This window comes from Neomonachus schauinslandi, chromosome 6 (assembly GCF_002201575.2).
Source record: "Neomonachus schauinslandi chromosome 6, ASM220157v2, whole genome shotgun sequence".
Classification (NCBI taxonomy): domain Eukaryota; kingdom Metazoa; phylum Chordata; class Mammalia; order Carnivora; family Phocidae; genus Neomonachus; species Neomonachus schauinslandi.
In genome coordinates, this window is record NC_058408.1 from 2,373,638 (window position 1) to 2,401,455 (window position 27,818).

A 27,818-nucleotide genomic window follows, 5' to 3' on the forward strand; every position below is an offset into this window, starting at 1 on the left:
CCCCCCCGGGAGAATGGGGCCCAGGTGCATAACAGGGCCGCAGACACAGGACCACATGGGCACACGTGGGGATAGGAGGGGACTCGGACTTGGTCCCAAATGGGGCAGAACGGAGAGGCCGAGGTCCTCGTCCCAGCTCTGCCCCTGGCGAATTGAGCAACCCTGAGCCAGTCGCGGAGTCGTCGTGAGCTGTTCCCTGTCTCAGATGGCAACAGTATCATGCTCCCGGAAGGCTCGCTGTGCAGATGAACCTGCACGTGTGTGGGCGGGCGTCGCAAAGTGGGGCTGACCCGGTCCCAGAGAAGCCTGTCGAAAGGAGGTGCGGGGCCAAGCCGGGGGAGACGCACTAGGTAGAGATGCACCGGGCCTCACAGAGCAGCTCCAGAGGGGAGCCCTCTGGGGCAGAAAAACTGGCAGGCAGTTGCAGCCCCTCCCCCCGAGTGGAAGGGGCACACCCCCATCTGGGGTGCTGGCTGTCCCCACGGTGTCTGGTCCTGGAAACCTTTCCTTTCTGACTCCTCCCGTCCCCGACAGGGAAGGCGGGTGGCACCCGACAACTGGATGCCACACTGAGCTCTGAGATCAGGATTTGCTCCTTGACCTCAGGGAGCCAGGGGGCAGGGGGCCAGCCCTTGGAGGCAAAGGGGCGGCTGGTGCTGCTGGCGCCCACCCTGACCTCGCCGCTTTGCCCAGCAGCTGTGAGATGTCCTGTCTCCCGGGCACCGTTGGCTTCTGCCCCAGCACCTATCCCTGCCACAATGGGGGTGTCTACCAGGCCTCCCAGGACTCCTGCAGCTGCCCACCTGGTTGGATGGTAGGAAGGGTGGGGCCTGAGCCGATGGGGTGCTTCTCTGCGGGGCTGGGAGGAGGATGTGTGTGAAGGGCGTGGGCTCTGTGGACCCTGCAGGGGTTTGAGGTATGGGGGTATCAAGGGGTCCTGTGCCCATGGGGAGGCGCTGTCCATCTTCCGCCTCTCCAGGGCACCATCTGCTCCCTGCCCTGCCCAGAGGGCTTCCACGGACCTAACTGCTCCCAAGAGTGCCACTGTCACAATGGTGGCCTGTGTGACCGATTCACTGGCCAGTGTCGCTGCGCTCCGGGCTACACGGGGGATCGGTGAGTGGCTTTGGCGAGGGCGGGAGCGGCGAGGGGACGGGCGCCGCCAGGCTCACCGGGCAGGCCCCCAGGTGCCGTGAGGAGTGCCCTGTGGGCCGCTTCGGCCAGGACTGTGCCGAGACGTGCGACTGCGCCCAGGGCGCGCGCTGCTTCCCGGCCAACGGCGCGTGTCTGTGCGAACACGGCTTCACCGGCGACCGCTGCACCGAGCGCCTCTGCCCCGACGGCCTCTACGGCCTCAGCTGCCAGGAGCCCTGCACCTGCGACCCGGAACACAGCCTCAGGTGTGCCGCGGGAGCGCGCTCAAGGCTCGGACGCCAGTGGGGGAGGACTTGGGTGCTGAAGCCGCGGAGGCCGGCCCGAGGGCGGGACAGGTGTCACAGAAGGGGGAGGGAGGGGCCGCGCTCGGAACGGTCCCGCGGTTCGGCGAAGCCCCGCGCCCGCCGCGCCGAGGGGCCGGGAGCCCGGGGAGCGCGCGCGGACCCCGTCCGACGGCGCCGCCCGCTCCCGCCGCAGCTGCCACCCGATGAGCGGGGAGTGCTCGTGCCTGCCGGGCTGGGCCGGCCTGCACTGCAACGAGAGCTGCCCGCAGGACACGCACGGGCCCGGCTGCCAGGAGCACTGCCTCTGTCTCCACGGCGGCGCGTGCCAGCCCGACAGCGGCCTGTGCCGGTGCGCGCCCGGCTACACGGTGAGGCGCGGCGCGGCGAGGACCCGGGGGGGCGAGGCGGAGGGGCCGGGCCGCCCCCTCACAGTCCCCCCCGCCTTCAGGGCCCGCACTGCGCCAGCCCCTGCCCCCCCGACACCTATGGAGTCGACTGCAAGGCGCGCTGCTCCTGCGACCACGCCATCTCCTGCTCGCCCGTCGACGGCGCCTGCATCTGCAAGGAGGGTAATGGGGCGGGGCCTCCGGGGAGGGGCGACTTGGGGGCGGGGCCACGGGACAGAAGGCGGGCCCAAGGGTGGGGGCGGGCCCCGGGCGGGGTGGAGGCTGCAGGGTGAGGGCGGAGCCCGCAGGCAGCAGCTGGACGGTGGGAAAGTAGCCAGGCTACTTCCTTCCTGGAAAATCCACTTTGCTTTTTTCTTCAGCCACAAAAATCCTACTTGTGCTTAAAGGCCCAGGTCAGAAGGCACGTCTCGGGCGAGCATCCCTCGCCCTCAGTCATCTAGAACCACGCACTGGCAGGGCCAGGAAGGGCTTCTGAGATCCAGCCGGGTGGCCCGTTGGCAACCTTTAGGCTGCGTTCTGACACGGATGTGTTGTATTTGGCTGGCTCTCGGTGATGTGTAACCCACCTCCGGTCTCCAGCCCCACTCCTCCCTGTAGTCTTACACATGATCTGTGCGTTTAGTTACCTGGTTTGGGGTTTGCTCTAAGCGTTTGCGTTTGCTGCCAAGCCCCCCCATTCTGCCAGTGGGGGGGCGGTGCACCACTGGCAGCCCCCGAGCGTGTTACCGTGTACATGCTTGCCTCCTGCGTGGGCCACGAGCACCCGCACCCCCACCCCCAGGTCGCGGCACAGAGCCTGGCACAGCTGATGCTGCGTGTGTGCTTGCTTGGGAGGGGGGCCGGATCCCCATGCCTCTCTGCGGGGCCCCTCTTCCAGGTTGGCAGCGTGGTAACTGCTCCGTGCCCTGCTCGCCCGGAACCTGGGGCTTTGGTTGCAATGCTAGCTGCCAGTGTGCCCACGAGGCAGCCTGCAGCCCCCAAACTGGAGCCTGTACCTGCACCCCTGGGTGGCACGGGGCCCACTGCCAGCTCCCCTGCCCGGTAAGTGCTCAACAGCCTGTCTGCCCAGGGGAGGGCGGGTCATAGCGACCCCCCCAGCTGACTGGCCTGCCCTGCCCTCCACTCCCTCTCCAAGAAGGGGCAGTTTGGTGAAGGCTGTGCCAGCCGCTGTGAGTGTGACCACTCTGACGGCTGCGACCCTGTTCGTGGACACTGCCGGTGCCAGGCCGGCTGGACGGGTGAGCATCGAGGTGTCCCGGCCCCAGGCCCCCCAGAGCTGGGGGATGGATCCCACAGGAGAAGTGTCCAGAAGAGCCCCTGTGGATGTGGGGGGGGGGTGCCGGCCAGGCTCACCCTACACTCTGTCCCACAGGGACCCGCTGCCACCTGCCCTGCCCCGACGGCTTCTGGGGAGCCAACTGTAGTAAGAGCTGTACCTGCAAGAATGGGGGCACCTGCGTCCCCGAGAACGGCAATTGCGTGTGCGCCCCCGGATTCCGAGGCCCCTCCTGCCAGAGATGTGAGGCTCCCTCTCCTTGCCCCCGCTCACCAGCAGGAGGGTGCAGGGCAATGTCAGATGCCAGAAGCCCCCCGCTGCCCCTCTTGGTGTCTTCTGCAGTGGGAAGGAGGGAGGGAGGGAGCTAGTGGGGTCCAGGGCTGAGCGAGGGGTGGTCCCTGCCCCCAGTCACCACCGGCCTCTTTCCCCCAGCCTGCCAGCCCGGCCGCTATGGCAAACGCTGTGTGCCCTGCAAGTGTGCCAACCACTCCTCCTGCCACCCCTCGGACGGGACCTGCTACTGTCTGGCCGGCTGGACAGGCCCCGATTGCTCCCGGCGTATGTGGCGGCTTGTGTGCGAGAGCGCATGCGTGCTGAGAGCTGGGCTGAGGACCAGAGGCTTCGGTGCCGCCGCTCCCGCGTGTGAAAGCCTCCCGGCCCACTTTGATTCAGTAGTTTATATAAAGAATACGGACACTATATAATGACCCAGGTGCTCGGGCTGCAGCTCGAGACTTGGGGAAGACAAGTCCCCTGGCCCCTCTGCAGGGCGGCCTGGGAAGGGCATTATTGTCCGGGCATGGGGGGACCCCTAAGCTTGGTTTTGGACGTGTTCTTTCTTTGCTTCTGCGGTTTTCAATTTATATTTATTTATATGTGGCTTCTTCCCCCCATAAATATATAAAGAACATCACGGAACAGATTAGTCCAAAAAACTAAGTACAGCAAGTGTTAGAAAGGAGAAATGAGAAGCGGAGACCCAGAAGAAGCTGGGTGCGGGCTCGGGGGCGGCGGTCGAGGGGCGTGAGGGAGTGGAGGGTCCCCACAGAATTCGGTGCCGGCTACCGTTACAATTATTTGCTAATGTCAGGCACACAGAAATTATACCTCAAATAGTATGGACGCTTACTTCTGTCTTAGGTTAAAGAAAAAAAAAGAATCCAGAGCTAAGCAATACAGGGTAGTAATGGTGCTCTTTGCTTGTCTGGCCCTGGGCACCCCATCTTGATATGGCTATTAGATAACCAAGTGCAGGTTCAAGTGGGCAGCTGGGCATGTGATAAACATCTGTGAGTCATCCGTGGGCAGCTCTGGTTCAAAACCTTGGTGTCCCAGGGAGACCAAGGCTGAGCAGATTCAGTGAGGCTGGGGGCGGGGCATTCGTCCAGCGGGGGCCGGCCTTGCCCCGCCAGACAGCCAGTTGTCCCCTGCAGCATGCCCTCTAGGACACTGGGGAGCCAACTGTGCCCAGCCCTGCCAGTGCCGCCATGGAGGCACTTGCCACCCCCAGGATGGGAGCTGTTTCTGCCCCCCAGGCTGGACAGGACACCTCTGCTTGGACGGTACCCACAGAAGGGGGACTCATGCCCCGCCCCCCAGCCCAAGGAGGAGACTGCAGCTTTTGGCCCCTCACCCCACCCGCCTCCTTGCCTCCCTCCCAGGCTGCTCTCCCGGGACGTTCGGAGCCAACTGCTCCCAGCCATGCCAATGCAGTCCTGGAGAGAGATGCCACCCAGAGACTGGGGCCTGTGTGTGTCCCCCAGAGGACAGCGGTGCCCCCTGCAGGATTGGTGAGTTCTTCTCTAGGGCCCCATTGTCCCCAGGGCACCAGGACCCAGACCCCTCATACTCCTGGCCTCCCTACTGGGGCCTCTCCTGTGCGTGCGCCCCTCGTGTAGCAGCAGAACCAAGACGTGCCGAGTGGCCACCCTATCCCCCTAGGAAACCAGGAGCCCTTCACCATGATGCCTACCTCTCCGGTGACCTATAACTCGCTGGGGGCAGTGATTGGCATCGCAGTGCTGGGGTCCCTGGTGGTGGCCCTGCTGGCGCTGTTCATTGGCTACCGCCATTGGCAAAAAGGCAAGGAACATCAACACCTGACGGTGGCCTACAGCGGCAGGCGCCTGGACAGCTCCGAGTACGTCATGCCAGGTGAGCCGGCCTGGGGGTGGGGGGGGGCAAGGCTCCTGTGTCCCCACTCCGGACCTGGAAGATGGGAAGTGGGGCGCTGGAAGGGAGAGGCGAGGTCAGAGAGGCTGGTTACTGACCTGCTGGGACAGAGCAGCTCTCCTGGGCCGGGGCCTCTGTCTGACCGGCCAGGTCACCATGCGCCTGTGTCTGTCCATCCAGATGTCCCCCCAAGCTACAGTCACTACTACTCCAACCCCAGCTACCACACCCTGTCACAGTGCTCCCCGAACCCCCCGCCCCCTAACAAGGTCAGTGCCGGCGGGGGGGCGCTGCAGAGGGGTGGGCACAGACTTGGTTCTCTGGGAGGCTCCATCCTGACATGCTACTCTCCCTATCCCACGCCCCCTCCCCCCGTTAGGTTCCAGGCAGTCAGCTGTTCGCCAGCCTCCAGGTCCCCGAGCGGCCAGGGGGTGCGCATGGCCTGGATAACCACAGCACCCTGCCTGCTGACTGGAAGCACCGCCGGGAGCCCCCACCAGGGCCTCTGGACAGGGGTAGGAGCCTGGAGGCCGAGGCCTCTGGTGGGGGTGGCCGTGTGCAGCCCGGCATCCCGCTCCATCTGAGCGTGGGAGGCTCCAGTTCCAGAGGAGGTGGGAGCCTGACTGCTCACTGGCCCCCTCCTCTCCCTCCTGCTCAGGTAGTGGCCGCCTGGACCGAAGCTACAGCCCCAGCTGCAGCAGCTGCGGTGGCCCAGGCCCGTTCTCTAGCAAAGGCATGGGCAGAGCGGCGAGGGAGCGGGCTGAGCTGGGCGCTAGGAGCCAGGGCCCCACGGAGCCTGACTTCCTCCCTCTGTCCTTAGGGCCCATCTCTGAGGAGGGGCTGGGGGCCAGCCTGGCTTCCCTGAGCAGCGAAAACCCCTACGCCACCATCCGGGACCTGCCCAGCCTCCTAGGGAGCCCCCGGGAGAGCAGCTACGTGGAGATGAAAGGCCCTCCCTCAGGGTCCCCCCCCAGGCAGCCCGCTCAGCTCTGGGACAGCCAGAGGTGGCGCCGCCCCCAGCCACAGAGAGACAGTGGCGCCTATGAACAGCCCAGCCCTCTGACCTCTGGTGAGCCCCCCTCTCCGCTGGGGCAGGGCTGACGGTGGCCAGGACAGGGAGGGGGAAGGAAGGGTCAGAGGGAGAGAGAGCAGGGGTGGCATGGCGTGGCAGCAAGAGCATGGACTATGGGCTCGGACTTGGGCTAACACCAGGCACGATGTTCGGGAAATCACCTTGCCTCTCAGAGCCCGTGAGCAGTGGGCCTACCTCACAGGGCTGAGGATTTGAAATGGGGGTCGCACAGCACCTGACTTGTGGAGTTGGTACCCAGAAAAGAGGGGAACAAGGTTGGTGACAAGGTCAGGGTGTCCTCGGAGGAGGCCACTGGCAGTGGAGGAGGGACACACATCCATCTGGCTGTGGGCAGGAGAGGCTGCGGTCAGGAAGAGGAGGGAGGAGCCACCTCCCATCCTGTCCCCTCTCTGTCCCCAGACCGAGACTCTGTGGGCTCCCAGCTCCCACTGCCTCCGGGCCTGCCCCCTGGCCACTACGACTCACCCAAGAACAGCCACATCCCGGGACACTATGACTTGCCTCCAGTACGGCACCCCCCATCACCCCCGCTCCGGCGCCAGGACCGGTGAGGGGTCAGGACGGCATGTGGGCACCAGCATGCCTGTTCTTTGCTGCCCGAGGTTGGGGACAGAGCCTGCTGGACCCTGCCAGGAGCAGGGAGAGGACCGGCAGACCGCGAATATGAGCACGTTTACTAGAGGAAGTGAATGTGGAGGGGACAGGGCCTGGCTCCCAGCTTCCAGCGCGGGACACCCTGGTCAGCAGGAAGCCCGCGTTCCCTTTCGTCCATGTTCCAACCTGCTGCTCCCCAAGGCCCCAGGGCCCTTGTGCATAAGCTGGTGGGATGAATGTTGCTAGAAAAGTCTGATTTCAGATTAATGTCAAAAATGTACATTGGGTTCCTTTTCTGTGTACTCCCAGGCTGGGCTCCGTGTGTGTGTGTGTGTGTGTGTGTGTGTGTGTGTGTGTGTGTAGCTTCAGAGGGCTTCGAGGCCCACAGCGTGTCCTGGGGGCACTCACTGTGTAGTCGAGAGGCAGCCCAAACCAGTTAACTCTAGCAATAGCCTCACTGGCCTCCCTGCATCCACTTGATACATGCTCCAACCAACTGCTCAGAATACGAGGTGGTTACCTGACCTCCATCTGAAAGTCTTCATGGGTGCCCCATGGCTCTGGGGCCAGAGTCAAAACTGTCAGAGGCCTTAGGGGCTCTGCTGGCCTGGCCTATCTCTTCAGCCTCAGCTGGAACTGTGTTCACTGTCACTCCGTTCCAGTCACCCTGGGCTCCAGGTCCTACCGGCCACACTTCTTCCTACCACAGGGACTTTGCACATCCGTCCTCTTCTCTTCCACTCACCTGTTCACTGCTGTTTGTCCTTCACATCCTCTCTCCATGGAAGTGCCCCTCTTGCTTGGCACGGATTACAGCTGTGTGCATTCACCTGATGCCTGGAGAAGGCCCTCAGGGTACCAGCTCTCTCTGGAAATGTGTTGTTTCTTCATGTGATCGTTTGATTAATCTCTGCCTCCCCCACCAGACTGCGGGGTCCCCCAAGGCAGTTACCATGTATTGTACTCAACATTGGTTCCCCTTGGCACACAGTAGGCACTCAATAAACGTTCCCCAAAAGGCTGAGTGGCTGAGTGAGCTGAAAGTACCAGGGATTAAGTGTTAGTAGGTGCTCAGGTGCGGGCGAACGGCGCGCTCTGAGCTCATAGCCCGCCAAAGTCCCGCCTCCGGAGGAGCCGCCTGTCTACAGGGCAGCAGCACAAAGGCTCAAAGGCCGGCAGGTGCTGGGAGCCGCAGTGGGGGAGCACAACCCTGCGGAGGCTGCCGCAGCTGGGGCGGGAAGGCAGGCGGGGGAGGGGCTACTCAAATGGGGGCCCGCCGGTGTGGAACCGACAGGGTCTACACCGCCCGAGGACACTGAATCCGGATCCACTACCACACCTCCCAGAGGCTAACTAGATGGGTCGAGAATAGAGACCCAGTGCCACGCCTTTTCCATCAGGAGCCCTCTCCTTACAGGACAGGAGGGAGAACCCCAGAAAGTGCATCTGCCCCCACCGACTCTCCCTGCCTAGATCCCTCGGACTGCCGCGATCCCTAACATGCTCCCGGCTTTCCAGAGCGCCGCTTCCCGGGTGGATTTGGAGGGCCCCTGGCCCCGCTCCTCCCTCGCGCTCGCTCCTTGGCTCCGCCCCCGGCCGTGGCTCTGCGGCGCTCCCAGGCCCCCCCCGCCCCGCCCCGGCTTTGGCTCCGTCTCCGGGTTCCCCCACCCCGGCTGTGGCTCCGCCCCCGGCTGTGGTTCTGCGGCGCTCCCAGGTTCTCCCGCCCCCCCTCCCGGCTGTGGCTCCGCCCTCGGCTGTGGCTCCGCCCCCGGGCTCGCATCCCTCGGCTGTGGCTCTGCGGCGCCCCCGGGCGGCCCCGCGCGCTCTGCGGTTGCTCCCGCCGGCCAGCCCGCCGCGCACGGTTGTCGTGGAGAGGGACGCGAAGGCAACGCCACTGCGGGCGGGGCGGGCGGTGGCCGCGGAGTAGAGACCCTCGGTTCGGCCGTCGCCTGGGCGAGCCCCCACGGAGTCCTGTCTCGCCTCCTCGCCCGGTGAGCCGTCCCAGAGTCGCTGCGGACCGCGCCGGCATGTCGGGCGAGGCGAGTGCTCCCGGGGCCTCCCCCAGGGCCCCGCGTCCCGGGACCCAGAAGTCGTCCGGCGCAGTGACCAAGAAGGGGGATCGCGGGGCCAAGGAGAAGCCGGCCACCGTCCTGCAGCCGGTGGGCGAGGAGGAGCCCAAGAACCCTGGTAGGCGGGCGGCGGGGCTCCGCGTGCGCTCGGCTTTGCCAGGGCGGATGGGCGCCGTCGTGCTCTCGGGCGCTGCACTGGTCGTGCGGGAAGACGCTCTGGTGCGCGCGACAGCCGAGCGGGGGGAGAATCGTGGCGTCTCCGGTGCTAAGGAGCGTTGTGTTCAGCAAGTGCACGTACCCAGTTCCTGGCACATGGCGGGGTGTTCTGCGTGCTAACCCTTATTAGCAGTGTGGCCCCCCCACCCTCCTTCTCTGTAGTACGGGGATGTGAGGAGCGGTGGAGTGGACCGTGGGGAAGTGTTCTGTAAACTCCGATTCCTTTGTTCCTCCACAAGCATACGTTGTGCACCCGTGTGACCAGCTCTCTACTCCATCTCGGAATACAAATCCCAGTACGCCCAGCCCAGCTCCTGGAACTCAGCTTGGCAGATGTTTGAATCGAACTTGATCCTAGAGAACCCACACTGTGGTTTGGGATGGTGACAAATGCGATAAGATGTGATAAGATGTATGAGAGAAGAGGGCCCACGGAGTGATAGGAGGTCGCGGGGGGAGTGGAGTGGAGGAGGGAACCCACCAGGAGGTGACTCTGAGTTTCATCCACTCATTCATCCAACAATTACTTTTTGGATATGGAGAGAACAATATGCACACAGTCCTTTTACGTTTTCTGGGAAAAGAAAACCACGGCACAGTACAAGTAAGCATGTGGCTCTGCATGTCGCAAGTGACAGAACCCCAACCCAAACAGATGATACATGAAGGGGAATTTACTGGAATTGGAATTTATTATTATTATTTTTTAAAGTAGGCTCCACACCCAACAAAGGGCTCAAACTCATGACCCTGAGATCGAGAGTCGCATGCTCTATCAACTGAGCCAGCCAGGAGCCCCTTTTGGAAGGCTTCTGGATTCAAATCCATCTGCTTTGAGAGGGACAGGGGCTTGCTGTCCCTGGACTCATGGGAAACAGACTTGGGGGGAGGCTCTGATTGTCAGACCTTGGACAGGTGCCAGTCCCCACACACCGCTCTGTATGGACAATGGCGTGGAAGCGGAGAGAATGAGGCAGGGAGGTGGAGTATGAGGCATTTCAACAGGCCAGATGGGTAGTTGGAATTGAGCGGTGAGGGAGAATGGATTAGGCTTCCTGGAAAAATACTTCCCAAGTAGAAGTAATAAGAATTGGTGGTCTTGGCTGGGGTGGAAAGAGAAGGACATAGCAAGAAGAATTCCCAGGTTCCAGGAGGCGGGCTGAGGTGCCATTCAACGCAGACAGGAAAGCCTGGAGGAAGGGCGTGTGAGAGAAGACCTCCGAGGGGGTATGTCGGCTGGACAGCTGGATACTTGGGTCTGGAGCCCTCAAGAGAGGGCAGGGCTGGAGATGTCACTTTGGGAGCTGCTGATATCCGGGTGTATTTAAGGCCTGGGAAGGAAAGAGATCCCGTGGGGCAGGAGGGAGTGTAACCAGAGGGCGCAGAGCACTCAGGACCCAGCCTAGAGCTATTAGGGGAGGCGCAGCAGGCAGCGAAGTCCAGTCGGCCGGCCGACAGGTGGGAGAGAATGGGGGTGACCACTGTCCGGGACGCTGGGCAGGGCAGCACGGCGGTCAGGGCGGCGCTGGGTGCAGCGCGGCAGGTGCAGGGCTCAGAGCGTGATGGCGGCGGTAGGAAGGTTTTAGGAAGGTTTACGGGTTTAGAGGAAATCCCATCTGCTGGCTTCTGTTTCTCAAGAAGTGCAAAGGCAAGGTCAGTAGTGAGAGTGGGGAGGGAGTGTGCGAGGCGGGGAGCAGGAGCAAGGCCCTTCCGGAGCGGCGCGGTCCCCCGGGTAACCGCTCGCTAAAGCGCAGACGCGGAGCGAGTCGGGCGGGCGGCGAGGTTCAGGCAGGCAGCGCGCTTCTGGAGCCCCGGCGGCCGTCGGGGTGCTGGCCGGGGGCTCTGGCATCGCAGTGAGCTTGTTAGAAATGCAACTCCCCGGACTGCACCGGGTCGGTGGAATCAGGGTCCCTGCCGGGGGTGGGGGTGGGGGACTGACTGGGGAGGGCAGGAAACTGACTGGTTCTCCTGGTTGTTCAAGTTTGAGAAGGTCTGTTGTGGAGAAAGGTGGCGTGGGTGAAGCGGGAAGGGTTGAGGGGCTCCCGCCGCAGCGGGAGCAGCGCCTGCGGGCAGGCCGCGTGCCCCACGCAGCTGTGCGACGGGGTTACGCCGGGGCCTGTCCAGGGAGCTAACATGTCCTGTGTGTCCCGCTCCGCCTGATGGCTGGGCCCACGAGGAACGTACCTCTCGCTCCTTTGCCACGAGAACCCTCCAACCTCTCTTGTCTTGTCCCCACGAACGCCGAGCCCCTGCGCTTCCAGGTCATCTCCTGCCTCCGGGCAGGCTCCCTGCTGCCCCTGGGTCAGCCTGCAGCCCCGGCGGCCGGGCGGGAGTGACGGTGCTGTGGGGGCTCCAGGCTGCCGGGCCCTTGGAAGAGCAGGCTGGCGCCAGGCCAGCCCTCCTGCCTGCAGATTCCCCCACGGGCCGGGGACACGCGTCCCCGTCTCCAGGAGCCACTCCTTCCTGGGACGCCCCTGGGGAAGCAGAACGAGCAGGGGCCTTCGGGGACTCACTCAGGTCTGCACCTCCCTCGGGATGGGATGTGGCGGGCGCCTGACTGAATTAGTGGAACTCTTGAATGAAGTGATATTTCTAAAGCATTTAGAACACTGTGGGGCAGGAGTAAGTGCTATATACCGGTTTGCTGAGTAAATAAAAGCCGGAGGCTCTGCGGGAGCTCGGTGTCCAGGTGGGGTGCGGGGGGAGGGGGGCTGGGACTGGAGAGGTGCTCCTGGGTTCCTGCCTTTGCTCACAGCAGGCCTGGGCTTCTCCCCCCGCCCCCGCCCCGTGACCCCGGGCCATCCCAGCGAACCAGGGGCACGGCAGGAGGCTGGGCGGGGGACACTGTGGGAGGTGCAGGCCCCCGGGGGGCCGGCCGCGGAGGGGAAGCGGCCTTGACCGGTGGCTGGCTGGAGGCGCCCGCACAGAGGTTAGGCGCCCTGGGTTGTGTGCATCCTGCGCCCTCTGGCCCCCCTTTCTTCGGGGTCTGGATTTCCCGCTGTTTGCTCTCAAGTGTTCTCAGCTGCGGGTCTTTACAACGCATTTTACGTTTAAAAAATGGCTGTAAGGACGTGCTCCTTGGAGGAGGGGTCCCAAGCCCCCCGCGGGTGAGCCCGGGGACGCGGGACCCCGCGGGCGCCCGCTGCTCTCTGCTGCCCCCCAGTGGCGGCCGCGGGCACAGCCGCCGTACCCTCCCGCCGCCCCGCAGAGGAGTACCAGTGCACCGGGGTCCTCGAGACGGATTTCGCGGAGCTCTGCACGCGTTCCGGCTACACCGACTTCCCCAAAGTTGTCCCCCGGCCTCGCCCGCACCCGGCCTTCGTCCCCTCCGCCTCGATGTCGGAAAAGACCACCTTAGGTGAGCGCCAGAGGAGCCCCGGGGGTGCCCGCCAGGGTCGCCTGCCAGGGTCGCCTGGTGCTACCCAGCCTCCCATCGTAAGGCGGGCCGAAAGGCTGGGGCGCACGGCAGTGTGTGCGGCCGCGAGGGGAGGGTTCAAAGTCGGGGGGGGTGGAGGTGGGTGAGTCTCCCGCCTTCCTTCCCAAACCCCAGCGCACCCCGGCCTGGCCCAAGAAGCAGCACCCCCAGGCTGGGGCCGCCCCCCCCCCCGACAGTGAGCGGTACTCCCCTGCGGCTGCCCCCAGGCGGGTGGCTCTGCTTCCTCCCTCCTCACCCCGTCTCCTCGCACCCCTGCCTCCTAGATGACCAGCGCCTGTCGGGGTCCTGCAGCCTCAACAGTCTGGAGAGCAAATACGTGTTCTTCCGGCCCACCATCCAGGTGGAGCTGGAGTCCGAGGACAAGGCGGTGAAGGAAATCTACATCCGTGGTGAGCCCCGCCGGGCCCCCAGCCCCGCTGCCCCCCACCCAGGCCTGAGGCGCCTTCCTCCTCCTCCCGCAGGTTGGAAGGTCGAGGAGCGGATCTTGGGTATCTTCTCTAAATGTCTGCCTCCGCTCAGCCAGCTGCAGGCCATCAAGTGAGGGGACACAGGGCTGGGGAAGGCAGAAGGCCAATGTGGGGCTGGGGGGGGAACAGGTGGGCTCTGGTGGCTTGGGGGAAAGAACTGAAGGGGCCTGGAGACCCCAGGACTGTGGGGGGTGGGGCATGAGGGAGGGTGTGGCTGGAGGGGCCTCCGAGGGAAGGAGGTGAGGCTCCAGCTGGGTTTCTGTACCTTCCAAGTCCAGCTTGTGGAAAGTGGGCCTGACCGATAAGACCCTGACCACCTTCATTGCCCTCCTGCCTCTCTGCGCATCCACGCTCAGGTCAGAGAGGCGAGTGGGGAGTGGGGAGGGCCCTGGCGGGGTGGGCAGTTGGGGGACGAGAGTGGCATCCCTGCCGAGGGGTGTGTTGGTTTTTGAAGCTCCAGTCTGACCAGAAGAAGCGGGTCCCTTTGCTGCCTCACCAGGGCCTAGAGAGCCTGGCCTTCGGCCCCGTCCCTCCTTGCCTCTCCCCCAGTCCCACCACCATCCACTCTCTCCCTGGAGGTTTTCCCTTGTGCCGGCTGCCTGGGGCCTGCCACTGGACTGGAGGCTGGTCAGGATCAGGGGGAGCGGCAGAGGGAGAAGCAGGCTCCCTGCTCTGCAGGGAGCCCGATGTGGGGCTCGAACCCAGGACCCTGGGATCATAACCTAAGAGGGAGAGGAAGGATTTAGGACAGACACTGCAGGCTGCGTGGGCACCGTGGCGGCGGGGAGTGCGGGCAGAGCAGTGCCACCCCATTTCATGGGTGTAGGACAGGGAGACAGCAAGGCTGCCTGGAGGAGGTGGTGCTGAGCTGAGCTGTGAAGGAGGAAGAGGAGGGGGCAGGAGCTCCTTCCCGAGGCTCCCCCAGCAGCCTTGACTTACCCTGCCTCACAGAACACACCGCCGGTGCTTCACACGCCTGGCCCACCTGCCCCGGTGGGTGGGATGGACTGCTGTCCTCAACACTCTTCATATAGAACACCGTGAAACACAACTTGTGTCCATCGTGGGAATTTGAAACAAATTAGCCAGCAGAAACGAAACTGTAGAATTCATTTTAAGATACAAAAATAGGGGCTCAGGGGCCTGGGTGGCTCAGTCGGTTAGACGTCTGCCTTCGGCTTAGGTTATGATCCCAGGGTCCTGGGTTCGAGCCCCACATTGGGCTCCCTGCTCTGCGGGGAGCCTGCTTCTCCCTCTGCCGCTCCCCCTGATTGTGCTCTCTCTTTCTCTCTTTCCCTCTTTCTCTCTGTCAAATAAATAAAATCTTAAAAAAAATAAGATACAAAAATAAGTCAGATCAACATAATCAAATAATTTAAAATGAATGTAATCAGCTTTAGGTGAAAGATGAACCAACCCGAAAGGTTGAGCATTGATACTAAATAGTGGGAGAATATTTTTAAGTAGCGGAATTTCTAGCCATTAGTTCAGTTTTTGCTGTGACTTGGAAAAGGTCCTCTGTTCCTCCTGCCTCACAAATTCCCTCAGGGTAGTGGCTTGAAAGAACCACCATTTCTTATCTCCGGGTGTGAGATAAATCCGGGTGCAGCTGAGCTGGGGGCCGCCGGCTCGGGGGCTCTTGGCTGGGGATGCCGTCACCTGGTCACCTGGCTGGGCTGCAGCTTCTGCCCCCGAGCTGTGCGAGCGGCCCCTGACTGGCTGCCGGCGGGTTGCCCAGCGCATGCCCCGGAGCCCCGACCGCGGAGGCTGCAGCCCTTTGGAACTTGAACTTAGAAGGGACGTCTCACCACTTTTGCCATATCCCATTCCGTCAGAAGGGAGCCACTAGGTCCAGCCACCCTCCGGGGCAGGAAGCGGTGGTCACAGGGGTCCTTGCTGATGCCACGTCCCCACAGGCCCCTGTCGCTGGGGAGTGACCCCGCCACACTTCTGTCCCATATAACTTTCTCTGTTGGAAGGCCATCCTTTGACTCTGTTTCCACGCTGCACCTAGAGACCCACACCTCCTCTCTGACCCCTTCCCTCCTGGGGCCTCAGTGGTGCCTCCTGGTTCTCGGACCTTCCCCGTCCGCAGGAAGGTGTCTCTGGAGGGCAACCCGCTGCCCGAGCAGTCCTATCACAAGCTCATGGCGCTGGACAGCACGTGAGACTGCTTTTTCTCGCCCCCTTTCTCTGCGCCTGTTCCCCAGTCCAGGTCAGCCCTAGTCCACCCTTCCCTGCCCTCCACCACCTGCCCACGGACCCTCGGTTCCTACCCCTCCACCCTCAGAGGTCAGGCCCTCCCGAGAGGCGAGCCCCGACCCCGCGTGCCCCGACCCCGCGTTGCTAGCGAGCCTGCTCTCTCCCCACACGCGCAGCATCTCGCACTTGTCCCTGCGGAACAACAACATCGATGACCACGGGGCGCAGCTGCTGGGCCAGGCTCTGTCCACGCTGCACAGCTGCAACCGGACCCTGGTCTCGCTCAACCTGGGCTTCAACCACATCGGGGATGCGGGCGCTGGCTACATCGCGGATGTGTGTGTCTGGCAGGGACCCGGAGCGGGGAGCGGGGATCCGGGGAGCGGGGCAGCCGGCCGCAGGGCTCACACACGCCGCCTCCCCGCCCCCGCCCCAGGGCCTCCGGCTGAACCGCGCCCTGCTCTGGCTGTCCCTGGCGCACAACCGCATCCAGGACCAGGGCGCCCTGAAGCTGGCCGAGGTGGGTGCGGCGGCGGGGAGGGCGCCGGGGTCCGCCACTGGCGTCTGACCCGGCCGCTCGCCCCAGGTCCTGCGCCCCTTCGAGCTGACACACACTGAGGTGGTGGAGCGCCGCCGCCTCCTGCTGGAGAAGGGGTCTCAGGAGCGCTCGCGATCGGTGAGCTCCGCAGCCCCCCGCCTGTCCTAAGCCGGCGCCTCGGTGCAGGCCTAGCAGGCACCGAGCTTGTCCCCAGGCAGCAGTGTGTGGGGCAAGGGGAAGGATAGAGTTCGAGCCCGAGCAGGCCGGCCACAGCCCCGGAGCTCGGGCTGTTGGCTCAGCTGCGGGATGGCGGCTTCCTGGGGCTGCTGGGAGGACTGGCACTGAACTCACGTAATGCACCTGGAGCCGTGAAAGGGTCCTGCTGCTTCCCTCCCAGCATGAGAGTCTGAGCCCCCCCCCAGCGTCCCCCCGGAGCTGTCCCCAACAGCAATGTCGTGTTTGGGCAGGGAGATTGGATGCGGGTGCCGTCAGTCCAGCCAGGCGTGAGGCTCCCCTCACTCCTCCTTGAGGAAGGGGTTCTGGCTGCTTCTTCCATGCCCTCCCTTTGTGAGCACAGCCCTCCTCCTCCCGACACGGGGACTCCAAAGCAGAGCGTGAGAAGAACCCCCTGATGGGGGTCAGCAATGCTGCACTGGCCGAAAAGTCAGACAAGACGTCCACAACAAAGACCCCGAAAGGCCTGGGCAAGAAAAAGGAGAAGTCAGGGGTAGGGGTGCTGTGAGCCATGGCCGGCAGGGGGGAAGCTTCCGTGGAGCGCAGGCGGGGAGGAGGGACGGGGCCTGGGGGCCAGAGCTGGCCGTTCCCACAGCAAGCAGGGCTTCCCTGGTGAGCAGGGCTCTCGTGTCTCCTTGCGCTCCACAGAACGGGGTGAAGAAAGAGGAGAAGTCAGGGTCAGGGCAGTCACCCACACAGGGGACCCCCAAGAAAGAAGACGCCACCAAGGTGGGCAAGGGAAGTAAGTGTCGCCGCCCACCGGTGGCCCCTCCTTGCTGTCGGGGAAGGAAGAGCAGTGGGCTGGACACGGGGCCCGTCCTCCTGGTGCTGCCCTCTCTGGCCGTGTTTCCTTCCATTGGCGAGCCCCCCATCCTGCCCTGTGTCCCCAGCCTGGACCCCCGTGGCACCGCCCTCAGGGAAGGGACCCAGCCACAGAGTTCTGTTCCCGTTGTGCCCGATCCCAAGGTTTGAGGAGCGTCCCTCTTTGCCCGGCCCGTTCCCTCTGGGGCCCCTGGGCGGTATGGCACGTCCCCGCGGTGCATCCTGGCTCGTCTCCCCGCTCCAGAGGTCACCATCCCCGAGCAGAAGCCGAGCAAGGGAAAGGGGCCTAAGACCGGGAACAAAGAGAAGCGCAGCTTCCTGCTGGAGTCCGAGGTAGGCTAGGGGAGCGGGGGGTGGGGGGTTGGGGGGGTGGAGGTGGGGGTTAGAGGGGGGGTGGGGAGGAGGGAAGGAGGCTGGCACGGTTGGGGATGTGGTGGCGGCAGCCGCGCCTTCCCTGCAGCCCCTCCTGGGGGGGGGGTCTCTCCTGCTTCCGTTCGTGTCCTATCGTCCACGCATGCCCCCCCATCCCCGCCGGGCTCGCTGGGCTGGGGGGCCGTAGGAGCTCAGTGCTCGCCTTTCCCTGTTGTCTCAACTCTCCCCATGCGCCAGGGGCCGCCAGTCACTTCCCCAGCTCTCCTCCACTGGAGCGCTCCCTTCCTCCTCACCCCTGTCAGCAGCCCCCCAGGAAGGCAGGGCGTCTTTAGGGTCCTGGTGCTGCCCCACCTGTGCACGGCTCCTGGAGACCCTCTCTCTTTTGCTACTGGAGCCTGCCTTCCCCCTTTCACCTCTGACCGGGCTTGCACCTCGCTTGGAACCTTCCCGACTGCTGAGCCCACAGCGCCCACTCGCCCCAGCCCTCAGCGGCCCCAGGGTCTGTGTCCTCACCTTCTGTCTCAGTCAGGAGACCGGCGCCCCAGGCAGGGAGGGGCCTCTCCTCTTGGGAGTCTTCTCTGCCTCCAACAACTTACCAAAGAGGAAGGTCACGGGGAGAGGGGCTGGGCGGGGGCTGCCTTAAAAACAACTTTTTTTTATTAAGTAATCTCTATGCCCAGTGTGGGGCTCAGACTCACAACCCTGAGGTCCTAGTGGAAGGTTCACCCCAGCAGCCAGGCGCCCCCCTGGGGTTTGCTTTGCCGGGCCTGACCCCTGTCCTCCTTGCTCTCACTGTTGGCGGAGGAAAACCCCAACAGCACATGCTCGCTGCTTCGCGCTTTGGCTCTGGCCCGGTTCCTCGGCCTGCACCGCCTTCCTCCTCCTCCTCCTCCTCTGCAGTAGGGACCGCAGGCCCCGCCGGCCTGGGGGGACAGGCACCTGCTCCCGGAGGCTGTTCTGGGCTGTGGGCCTCCTCTGGGCTGCACGGACCCTGGCTTCTCTGGGGCGGGGGGGCGGGGGGGGGCGTTGCGTCACTCTGGCTCCCGGCTCACTCTCCAGGGTTGCTTCTGGGCGGTGCCCGCTCATCTCTGTCCCTGCAGCACTGAGGACAGAGAGCGCGGCGGTGCCCCTGGGCTCGGCTGCAGCCTTCTCCTGCTTTAGCAGCTGGTTGCCGAGCCTTCAGAGGTGCTTAGCCCTCTCCTGGAGCCTGCGGAGCACCGAGAGGGGAAAGTGTTCATGCCCGGGAACAAGGTCCTTTTGCACCTCAACCTCATCCGTATGTTTGCCGAGCACCCCTGTCGTCCTCCCCCAAGGCCACTGGGCCCCGTGCAGCCGGGGTGGGCAGCCCCGACTCCATGGAGCAGAACATGGTTGCGCCCCTGCTGGGCATCGTGAGGGTGGAGGCCTTCCCGCGCAGGGCTTGGGGTGAGAGCAGGTCAGGCGAGAGAGGCGAGGAAGGGAGGACAGGCAGGAAGGACAGAGGGGGAGTCAGAGGAGTGAGGGGCAGGGGCGGGGGGCCACCTGGGCCGCTCCCCCCACCAGGAAACCGCATCACCGAGGTGGGGTTGGAGGGCTTCCTGGCCACCGTGCAGCACCAGGCCCAGTTCTCCAAGTCCAAGAGCGCGTCCAAGGGCCCCGTGGGGCTGCTGTGCCTGTCGCTGGCGGTGAGTCAGTCCCCTGCTCCCAAGCAGGTCTGGGGGCTCCCTCATGCCTTTCCCACAACCACCTCCACCGCTCTTGCTGCCGGACCAGCAGCGATGTCCCCCTGCCCCGCCCCACCCTGTCCCATCAAACTGTCTCTTCCCAGAGGACTGATCCTTATCCCTTTGTCGTCTGTCACCTTCCTTTTCCTCCTTCAGAAAAACTGCTTCTCCCCGCAATGTCCCCCGTACACCATGATCCAGGAGCTGATGCTGCCAAGGGACCCCATCAGTAAGGCCAAGCCCAGGGAGGAGGAGACCACGGCTTCCTCCACCTAGCCCCCTCCCCCTTCTTCGGCAGCAGCTCTGCTCCCTGTGTGGTGGGCTGGCCTCCCTGGGGGAGAGCTCCGGTCGTTAACAAACTCTTATCATCGCTGTACTTTCCCCCTTGCGGTTGTCTGAACACTGTTCCAGAACTACACGGAACGTTTGGACTGAGTCTGTTCATGTCACGCGGCCTGAAATGGCTGAAGGGCTTCGCAGCTCTGCTGGGGATGCAGTTGGGCCCTGGGCGGGGGCAGCCGGGGCTGGGGGGCGGCACCACGCTCCCGCCTTCTCCCTGCCTCCTCGGCCCCGCCGCTTGCTCTCTGCCTGAGCTCCCTGGAGGACAGGGGACGTGCCAGGGTCCGCATTCAGCCTTTGGTCCAGAGGCAGGTGGTGGGAAGACTGGGCTTGTAAGCCACCGGCACATGCCCAGTGGAGGGGGCACGGGTAGGGTGGACGGTGGGGCTCGGGCTCCACCATTCCAGGCACCCACTTCTGTGTCTCCGTTGGGCCCAGGCATCTGGTCACTTTGGAGGAGACGGGGACTCAGCTAAAGAATGCAGAATTGGCAGGCTACTTCGGGGAGGGGAGAGGGTGCGAAGTCTCTCCGCATCGGCGGAGTGAAGGCCAAGCACCACGAAGCCCAATACCTTCACCCCAAATGTTGGCAGTTTGAACCCAGGGACGCCCTGGTGGCAGGTGGGCTGGAGGAGCCTGGAGAGCGGGGGGCCTCCCCTGAGATCATCCATGGACGGGGCCCAGGGAGTACGGGGCTGGCCTCTGGAGAGTTTCCCGAAGCGTCCCTTCTGCCCTAGCATATCCTCTTGGCCCATGGAGATCCACTCTCCCTGCCCCAAACTCCCGCTCTGCGGGGCTCTGCGGGGCTCTGTGGGGCTCAGTGGCTCTGCGGGGCTCAGCAAGGCTCAGCGAGGCTCTGCAGGGCTCAGAGGAGCTCAGCGAAGCTCTGCGGGGCTCAGGCCTCTCTGTGCCTCTGAGCACCAGGCTGCTGAGGAACGTGGGTCGGCCCCCCCCACCCCAGCACACTGCAGGCCCCTGGGGGGAGTGCCCGTGACTCTAGGCTCGTGGGGTTGGCACGTGGCACGTGCTAGGTCTGGGAGGGAGCACGAGATGGAGCTGAAGGGAGTCTGTCCCCTGGTCCATCAATGAAGGCAGAGGGGCAGGAGGTCTGGGGGACGCGGCTTCCGGGGGAGCCGTCAGGGCTGGTGGGACGGGGTGGAGGCTGAGGCCAGTGAGGACCGGCCAGGCCTCTGACATGACCCTCCCCGTTTTGTCTTTAAAGTCCTGCGGCTCTGGGGGCACCTGGGTGGCTCAGTCGTTGGGCGTCTGCCTTCGGCTCGGGTCGTGGTCCCAGGGTCCTGGGATCGAGCCCCGCGTCGGGCCCCCTGCTCCTCGGGAAGCCTGCTTCTCCCTCTCCCGCTCCCCCTGCTTGTGTTCCCTCTCTCGCTGTGTCTCTCTCTGTCAAATAAATAAATAAAATCTTAAAAAAAAAAAAAAAAGTCCTGGGGCTCATGGAAGGCAGCTGCTGAGGTCCCCCGACTCTGGGTCCACCGCCTGTTTCGATGGCGTGGGTTCTGTGTCTTTTCCCCTTTGGCCGTGGGGCCGTGTAACCTAGTCTGCCCGACGGCAGCTCGGTGAGCACGCGTCACAGGACGGGGGGTCTCTGGCCACAGTGGGGCCCGGGGGCTTGATGTCAGGGGTGGGGGCTGCCTTCTGTGTCCTCCACCCAATCCTGAGAACAACCACAGTATCTTTTATCTGAGCAGTACCAGAAATCACACGCACACCACCACGGTTGAAGAATATTTAACTTTTCTTAAAAAAAAAAAAATCTTAACCATGGGAGAAAGAAAATAAAAGAGTATACATTATTTTAACAGGAAAACAGTCATTTCCATCTCTATATTTTATATATTATATATATATTTATATATATGTATATATACACCTAGCACAGTGTGTATATTCTATCAGTCCGTGGGGAGGGGGCTGCCATGGGGACAGGGGCCAGTACTGCCGGTGGCCCCTGGGGATGGTCCTGGGTTAACGTGGGGCCTCCAGCACTCGAACCCCTGCCCCACCTCCTGGGCCCAGTTTTCAGGGCCGTACCTGATACACTGGTTTTTCTCTAGGGAGAGGGTGGGGAAGGGTGGACAGGGGTGGGGTCAGGAACTCCCCGGAAGAGGACAAGTCCTGGCAGGGGGAGAAGCTCTCGGCTCGGGCCACAGAGGCTGGGCTCTCAAGCCAGGTGGGCCGGGACACCTTCCTGCTCCCGGGCGACCCGGTGCTCAGGTCTGGCTCCCGCTTTGGGCCCTGACCCCCGAGCCACCTGTTAACTAGGAGATGCGAGCTGACCCTCTGGACCTACCTCCGGCCCCCCAGGAACATAAACAAAACAGGTCTAAGTTATTTACAAGGCGAGATGCACATACAGTACATACATATTTATAGGAAACCAAAGTGACAAAGAAGGCAGGGGCGGAGGTACCCCACACCTCAGCCCTGGGGTCCTGTGGAGAAAGGGAGGGAGGAAGAAAGTGCATTTACACAGAGACTCCTCCTTTCCCCTGTGTGTCTGGGGGGCCTTTCAGATGCAGTCGGAATGCTCAGGAGAGGCCTGGGGGGCTGCAGAGAGGGGAAGACACTGAAACTTGACCGGGACCTGAGCAGACCGAGCGACATGCGGGGTGCCCCCGGGGTCTCGGCTAGCCCACAGGGAGGAGGTCTGGACTCCCACGGCCCCGTGCCCCCGCCTCGGGCCAGTCCCCAGAAGAGGAGGAGGGACAGTCACAGTCCTGGGGGTGAGGCTGCATGCACCGCGCTGTCTTCCAGGAGGGTGTCGGAGCCTGTGAGGCAGCAGGAGCCTAGTGAGGAGCTGGTCTGGGGCGGGGGGGACACCCCCAACCTACCCCCAGCCCCCCAAACACCCCCCTCTGCGTTCGGGCTCATGAGAGCGCCTCCTCCCGTGCATCCACCTGGAGCACCCATCCGGGGTCCCTCATGGGGCGTGCCACACCCCACTCCGGTTCTGTCCGCCCCCTGCCCCTGGGTGGCTGCGTGCTGGCCCACTCATTAAGAGCAGGTTTTAGGTGGGACGCCAGCTCCCTGGTTCGTTCTAATCCAAAGAAGTGTTCCCATTTTTAGGGGAGCTTCTGTGGGGTTTCCCTGAAGATCCCTTTCTGAAGCTGAGGGTGTGAATTAACTGCACTCAGGGGGATGAGGACCCCCGCCCGCCCCCCATGGGTACCCGGAGGACATCGCCTCGCTCACCGTCCTCCGAGCATGGCCCTGGCTGGCGGCTGTCCCTGAAGTCAGAGGCCAGGGCTTCCCTGGCTGGAGGTGACAAGGAGCTGTCTGTCCATCTAGTCGCCTCTGTGGGGAAACTGCCCACAGGCGTGGTGCCGCCTGATGACTCTCCCGCGAGGGACCTGAGCAGCTCTCTGTGGGCCAGCTCCATGTCCTGGGAGAGCAGCAGGGGAATGGCTGACCTTGGCCCTGTGTGGCAGGGCCCTGGGGGGAGGGGCCAGGCTGCCGCTCCCTCGCTGGGCCCAGGGGTGGCTCTGCGCTCCAGGGCGGCTGTGGGGAGAGACCCGGCCGGAGGGCAGCCTCCCTTGTGGGGCGATGGCTCTTGGGACAAGGGGCTGAAGGCCCCAACCCCCCGCCCCACCCACCCACCTTGAGCCTGTTGAGTTTGACGGTGAGCTGCTCGATGGTGCGGAAGATGCTGCCCACGTCCCTGAGGGCCAGGCTGGGTGGGGAGCGGCTGGGGCGCCGGCGACCTCCACTGCCTCCCCGCAGCTGCCAGGGAGGGAGGCCGTCGGGCTGGGAGGGCTCGGTGCTGGAGTCCGGAGGTCCTGCCGGCATGCTGACATAGAAGCAGTTCCCTGTCCCCGGGCAAGAGAAGGACGTCAGGAGGCGGATACAGAGGAAGCAGGAACCACCTCCCGTGCCCCCAGTGCTTCCCACACCGACCCGGGGGGCTGGGGATGCCATCCTGCGGACAAGCTCAGCGCATGCTGGCCTCACGCTGCCCACCCGTCCCCGAAAGGCCCTCCTCCTCCAGAAAGCCTTCTCGATGGCCCTCCTGCTCAGCTTGGCCTACGCGGGAGGGAAAATGCTCAGTGGTGGAGGATAAGGAGACGGGAGCGCCTCCCAGTCCTTGAAGGAGGAGTAGAGAGGGGGGCTGGTGGGGAAATGAGCACAGGGAGGCTCCTTCACATCTGCCCCATCTCAAGCTCTGCCATGAACGTCCACACAGCCCCCTGCCCCCCTGCCGTCTCCTGCAGGATCCCACAGGCCCCTGGGCTCACACGGGGTCAGCCACGGCAGGAGGGGAAGGGAGACACCAAGGACGTGGGGCTCCGGGCCCCTTGCGCCTCCCGACCCTGTCTCAGGACCCAGCACCAACTAGTGTCCCGACTAGCGCCCGGGGCTCTCCCCTGTCCCCAGGTGCTACTCCTCGTGGGGTCCAGAGGATGCACAGGGGAGCGCCCTGTGACTGCAGGCAGTGGTCAACTCCCAAAGCCTGGCTCTGCCCCCCCGCAGGCCCCACACTCCAACCCTGGCCTGGTTCTGGCTCCAAGGGGAAGATCATTACCAGCCGCCTCTGCTCCGCCTTCCACTTCGGGTGGCTCAGGCCCTGACTGGCCGCTCTCTGGGGGCACAGCCTTGCTGCCCACCACCTCAGCTGCACCAGCCGCCACCAGCCGCCGCCACCACCAGGGAGAGCAGAGACCAGGAGAGCAGGGAAGGGGAAAGGGGAGCAGGGGAGGGGAGGGGGAGCAGGGGAGAGGAGGGGGATCAGGCAGGGCAGGGGAGGGGGAGCAGGGGAGAAGAGGGGGGCAGGAAGGCGGGCGAAGGCAGCAGGGGGAGAAAAAGAAAGGACAACAAAGTGAACACAGGTCGCACTGAAGATACCCAGGGGGCTGCAGAGAAGCTGTCCACCGGTTCACCGAAGGGCAGAGAAGGAAGGTCAGTTCCCAGAAACCAGGAGAGGGGGAGCCTCGGGCAGACAGGGCGAGAAGTGCAGCGGAGGACGGGACCCTACCCTGGCCCCCCGGGAGCACCTGCCTCACTCCATCCTTCCTGCTGGGGGACCCCCCTCCCTCGGCTCACTGCTCTGCCCAAAGCCGTCTGGAGCCCCCATCCCAGCTGCTCCTGGCTCTTCGGGCTTTGACGCTGCCCACGGCCGCCCTGGCCACGTCGGGTGGCCACGTACCCTCCCGGCTCGGTCGTGTGACCCTCCCATGCCGCCGGGGCCCCGTGTCAGGTGACCCCCCCCGGAGAGCCACACGGTTTCCTCAGGACGCTGGTGGGCAAGGCAGTGCTGACGTCCTTGGGCTACGGTCACGTTCAGGGTCACACGGACACCAGGGGATGGGCTCTGAAGCCCGGCGGTCCGACCCCAAAGCCTCTGTGCGGCGTCAGCGTCCCCTCCCGGGCCCCGGCGCGAGCCTCTGCCCACACAGCCGGGAGGATGAGGCGTCCGGGAGACTCGCCTCCACCTGGTCAGCCTGTCTTGTCGGGACGAGCCGATTTACTTTACCTTTTCTCACGACTTTGTAACTCCCTGCTGCCTCGGTGCTTGAGGCCTCTTCCTCTGGGTTCCTGTCCAGCTCGGGAGACTCCCAGACCCCAGAATTCCTGGCCCGGGGGGGCAGCCGCTCCAGAGGGCACAGAGCCGCGTCCTCCTGCTCTGGTCCTTCACCCCCAGGGGGGGCGTGCCGCGGGGAGCCGGGGCCCGCGGGGTGACAGGTGCTGCTCACGAGAGACGGTGTAGGGGTGAGGTCGTCCTCGGGCTCCCCGGCGGGCTGTGCTTCCGGGCGGTGACCCGGCAGCAGGCTGCACAGGATCAGGTGCCGCAGGCTCTCCACTGGAGGGGAAAGAGGATGCTGGCTTCCCTGGCATGGGGCCCGGGGACGGCACGGGGGTGCTGCTCCCCCCGCCGACTCCCAACGTCACAGGGCGGAGCTGGTGGTGGGGGCAGGGGGTCACAAGGGTCTCCTCAAGAGGGTGCAGGAAGAGCCCTCTGGCAGGTGGGGGCTGCAGGTGTTGGCCAGCACACCGGGGCCATTGGGCCGGCAGGCACTCACCGTCTTCCAGGGCTGAGTCGGCGAGCCCGTCCAGGAACAGAGGGACTGTGAGGGGCAGGAGGATGGGGTCTCTCGTCCGGCCGCCCCTGCTCTCTCCACCCAGGGCTGCGGAGGGGTGAGGCAGGGCACCCAGCTCCTCCTCTAGGCTGCCCCCCTGCTCGGGATCCTCCAGCAGGGCCGGGTGCTTCCCCTTGGCCCTCGGCTGGGGCCCAGTGCCCGCTGCGGATGAGAGGGCAGCGTAAGGCAGGGGAGGGAAGGCACGTGGGGGCCGACCCCATGCCCGGCTCTGGATTCGAGGGGCTGGAACCCTGACTGATTCATTCCACGCATGTTTACTGAGCACCTACTATGGCCAGACACCGTCCCAGGCTCTTGGCCATACACCAGAAATGAAACAAGGATCCCCGCCCATGTGGAGCTTAAATTCTGGTCAGGAGACACTCAGGGAGCTCTCTGAGAAACACGGGTGGGCAGTGCTGTTTACAATGCTGACGGAGAGCCAGAGAAGGCACAGACCGGAGGGGGCAGAAAAGGGACCCAGATGCGGAGCCCGCCAGATTTCTCTCTAAACCCAGGGTTCTACGTTCTTCCCCGAAGAAACTCTCAGTGAGATTCCTGTGTGGGACCCCTCGCCCCCCGCCAGCCCCATCCCAGGGACGGTGTCCCACAGGCATGTCATTCTCCACGGAAACGCTCAGCTGCAGGAAGCAGGGGCCGCTGGACTCCACCCCACTGCGCTTCTCCCTCCACGGCCAAATACCTGTCCCCAGAGAGCCAGGGTCGGAACCTCCATCCAAGCGAGCTCGTCTACACTCGCTCAGGTCCGCTCTCCTTTCCCTCCTGGACCCCCTTTTCTCACTCACTTCTCTGTTCTTATCCAAACCTCACACTTCTGGCCCTGACGGCCTCTCCCATCACCTCCCGACCTGTCCTACCGACACTGGACCAGGGGGTTCCCGCAAAGACAGTTAAGGGGACATACCTCCGGGCAGCTCCCCGGGCTCTGGTTCACTGTGGAATACTTCTGAGCCATCCAGCCGGACCCTGAGGGAAGAAACCACCAGAGGTCACCTGCCGGGGTTCTGACTCTCTGCCAGCCAGGAGGGGTGAGGTCTTGGATGCTCCCTGGCCTCCTGCGTCAGAATGGGCAGCGAAGGCAGGTCTGTAAAGGGAGGTGTGAGGCTTCGGCACCTGCCGTCGGTCGGCAACCTGGGGGGGAGGGTGGATGCCGGCCAGCTTCTCCTGGTCCCGACGGTATACCCCGCACCCCACCTCAGGCGTGGTCTCCAGGACAGCCAGCTGGGGGTGAGCACACGGGACAGAGGACAGGGGGGTGAAGGGCTCAGAGGCAGCAAAGAGGTGGCCTGCAGTGGGGACGACCGGGGCCCGCGGTGAGCACCTGCTGGGTGTGGGGCTCTGGTGTGTGGGCTCCTGGGCACCCGGGGGTGCGGGATGGGCGAGCGTGGGGGCAGCTCCCGGGTGCCGGGTGGCGTTCCGCACGGCCTCCTCCAAGAGCTCCATCCATCTGTGGCTCGGCAGGAGCAGAGAGGGCTGGTGGTGAGAACGAGGCGGGGCGTGCCCCCCCGCCGCCAGCCGCCTGTAGGCACCCTCCCCACACCGCCCGGCGGCTCCCGTGGTGGCGCGGGGCTGGCCACCACGTGCCACGGAACGCCGGCCCAATGCTGTGCTCTGGCCGAGGCACGGTCTAGCTGCTCGCCTCCTCCACACGAGGCCGAGAGGCAGCAAGACCCACGCTCCACAGAGGAGTCCTGACCCTGAGACACCGTCTGACTCAACCAGTCTGTGCCGAGTCACGCCCCCCCATCGGCCGCCGAGGGGACACGGGGTGGGTGGGTGGCGGCCCTGGAGGCGGGAGTCCGCCAGGAGCACGTGGACGGAGGAAGCCTGGAGGGGAAGGGAGACCCCGAGGGCAGGGAGCGGGAAGAAGCGAGAAGAGCAAGGAGCACTGGTGACGCTGGACTCGGGCAACGACGGCGGCCCCGGAGCCCCCTGCACCTGCCCTGTCCCCGCCGGCCCGCGCCCCGCTTACGGTGCGCCGCTCATACACACCGCCCTGGCCCCAAGGGGATGGCAGCTACGCGTGGCCCCTCAATTCTCACGTGTTCTTGTCTGACGACGTCAGTGCCACCAGCTCGTAGATCTGGGGGGGGCCCAGCTTCGAGGTGCAGATGATGAAGAAGGCCCGCTTGTCTGTGTGGGGAGGAACGGGGAGGGTCAGTGTGGGCGGCAGAGGCCGACGGCAGCCTCGGAGCCCTGACCCTCCACTCGGGACGAGGACCGCGGCAGGACACGCACCGGGTCAGCGGACCACGTGGGACCCACCGCCGGGACGGCACTTGAGTGTCCCCTTCACAGCCGCCCCCCTCCCTCTGCTCCTAACAGTGAG

At 64.4% G+C, this 27,818-nt stretch overlaps 3 protein-coding genes across 5 annotated transcripts in view; 2 read left to right on the plus strand and 1 right to left on the minus strand.

The window, feature by feature from the left end:
* The window catches only part of PEAR1 (platelet endothelial aggregation receptor 1), a 14,148-nt gene extending 6,927 nt beyond the window's left edge, over positions 1-7,221 (plus strand). The window contains exons 2-18 of the mRNA XM_044916008.1: positions 697-814; positions 980-1,116; positions 1,188-1,400; positions 1,633-1,807; positions 1,888-2,008; positions 2,724-2,887; positions 2,982-3,084; positions 3,219-3,365; positions 3,555-3,680; positions 4,556-4,684; positions 4,784-4,912; positions 5,064-5,276; positions 5,475-5,563; positions 5,674-5,809; positions 5,953-6,027; positions 6,115-6,363; positions 6,787-7,221. Of these exons, the coding sequence (XP_044771943.1) occupies positions 697-814; positions 980-1,116; positions 1,188-1,400; positions 1,633-1,807; positions 1,888-2,008; positions 2,724-2,887; positions 2,982-3,084; positions 3,219-3,365; positions 3,555-3,680; positions 4,556-4,684; positions 4,784-4,912; positions 5,064-5,276; positions 5,475-5,563; positions 5,674-5,809; positions 5,953-6,027; positions 6,115-6,363; positions 6,787-6,938 (2,476 nt within the window). The 3' untranslated portion in view covers positions 6,939-7,221. The remainder of the gene's footprint in view (positions 1-696; positions 815-979; positions 1,117-1,187; positions 1,401-1,632; positions 1,808-1,887; positions 2,009-2,723; positions 2,888-2,981; positions 3,085-3,218; positions 3,366-3,554; positions 3,681-4,555; positions 4,685-4,783; positions 4,913-5,063; positions 5,277-5,474; positions 5,564-5,673; positions 5,810-5,952; positions 6,028-6,114; positions 6,364-6,786) is intronic.
* Positions 7,222-9,008: 1,787 nt separating this feature from the next.
* LRRC71 (leucine rich repeat containing 71) lies at positions 9,009-19,316 on the plus strand. The gene is made up of 15 exons (XM_044916009.1): positions 9,009-9,168; positions 12,475-12,624; positions 12,966-13,091; positions 13,164-13,239; positions 13,448-13,525; positions 15,265-15,333; positions 15,548-15,707; positions 15,808-15,891; positions 15,958-16,047; positions 16,487-16,636; positions 16,792-16,885; positions 17,210-17,298; positions 18,502-18,613; positions 18,880-19,001; positions 19,197-19,316. The coding sequence occupies exons 1-15, from the start codon at positions 9,009-9,011 to the stop codon at positions 19,314-19,316; spliced, it is 1,680 nt and encodes a 559-aa protein (XP_044771944.1).
* A 1,793-nt stretch (positions 19,317-21,109) lies between these two features.
* ARHGEF11 (Rho guanine nucleotide exchange factor 11) overlaps positions 21,110-27,818 on the minus strand; it is an 84,099-nt gene continuing 77,390 nt past the window's right edge. Inside the window, exons 33-41 of one of the 3 annotated variants that reach the window (XM_021682078.1) lie at positions 27,532-27,622; positions 26,811-26,936; positions 26,394-26,455; positions 25,412-25,630; positions 24,865-25,191; positions 23,917-24,006; positions 22,995-23,203; positions 22,590-22,779; positions 21,110-22,165 (exon numbers count right to left, since the gene is read on the minus strand). In XM_021682078.1, the coding sequence (XP_021537753.1) occupies positions 22,107-22,165; positions 22,590-22,779; positions 22,995-23,203; positions 23,917-24,006; positions 24,865-25,191; positions 25,412-25,630; positions 26,394-26,455; positions 26,811-26,936; positions 27,532-27,622 (1,373 nt within the window). In that variant the 3' untranslated portion in view covers positions 21,110-22,106. Of the gene's footprint in view, positions 22,166-22,589; positions 22,780-22,994; positions 23,204-23,916; positions 24,007-24,864; positions 25,192-25,411; positions 25,631-26,393; positions 26,456-26,810; positions 26,937-27,531; positions 27,623-27,818 lie in introns of those variants that run through there. The other 2 variants (XM_021682074.1, XM_021682077.1) reach the window with 2 other exon arrangements.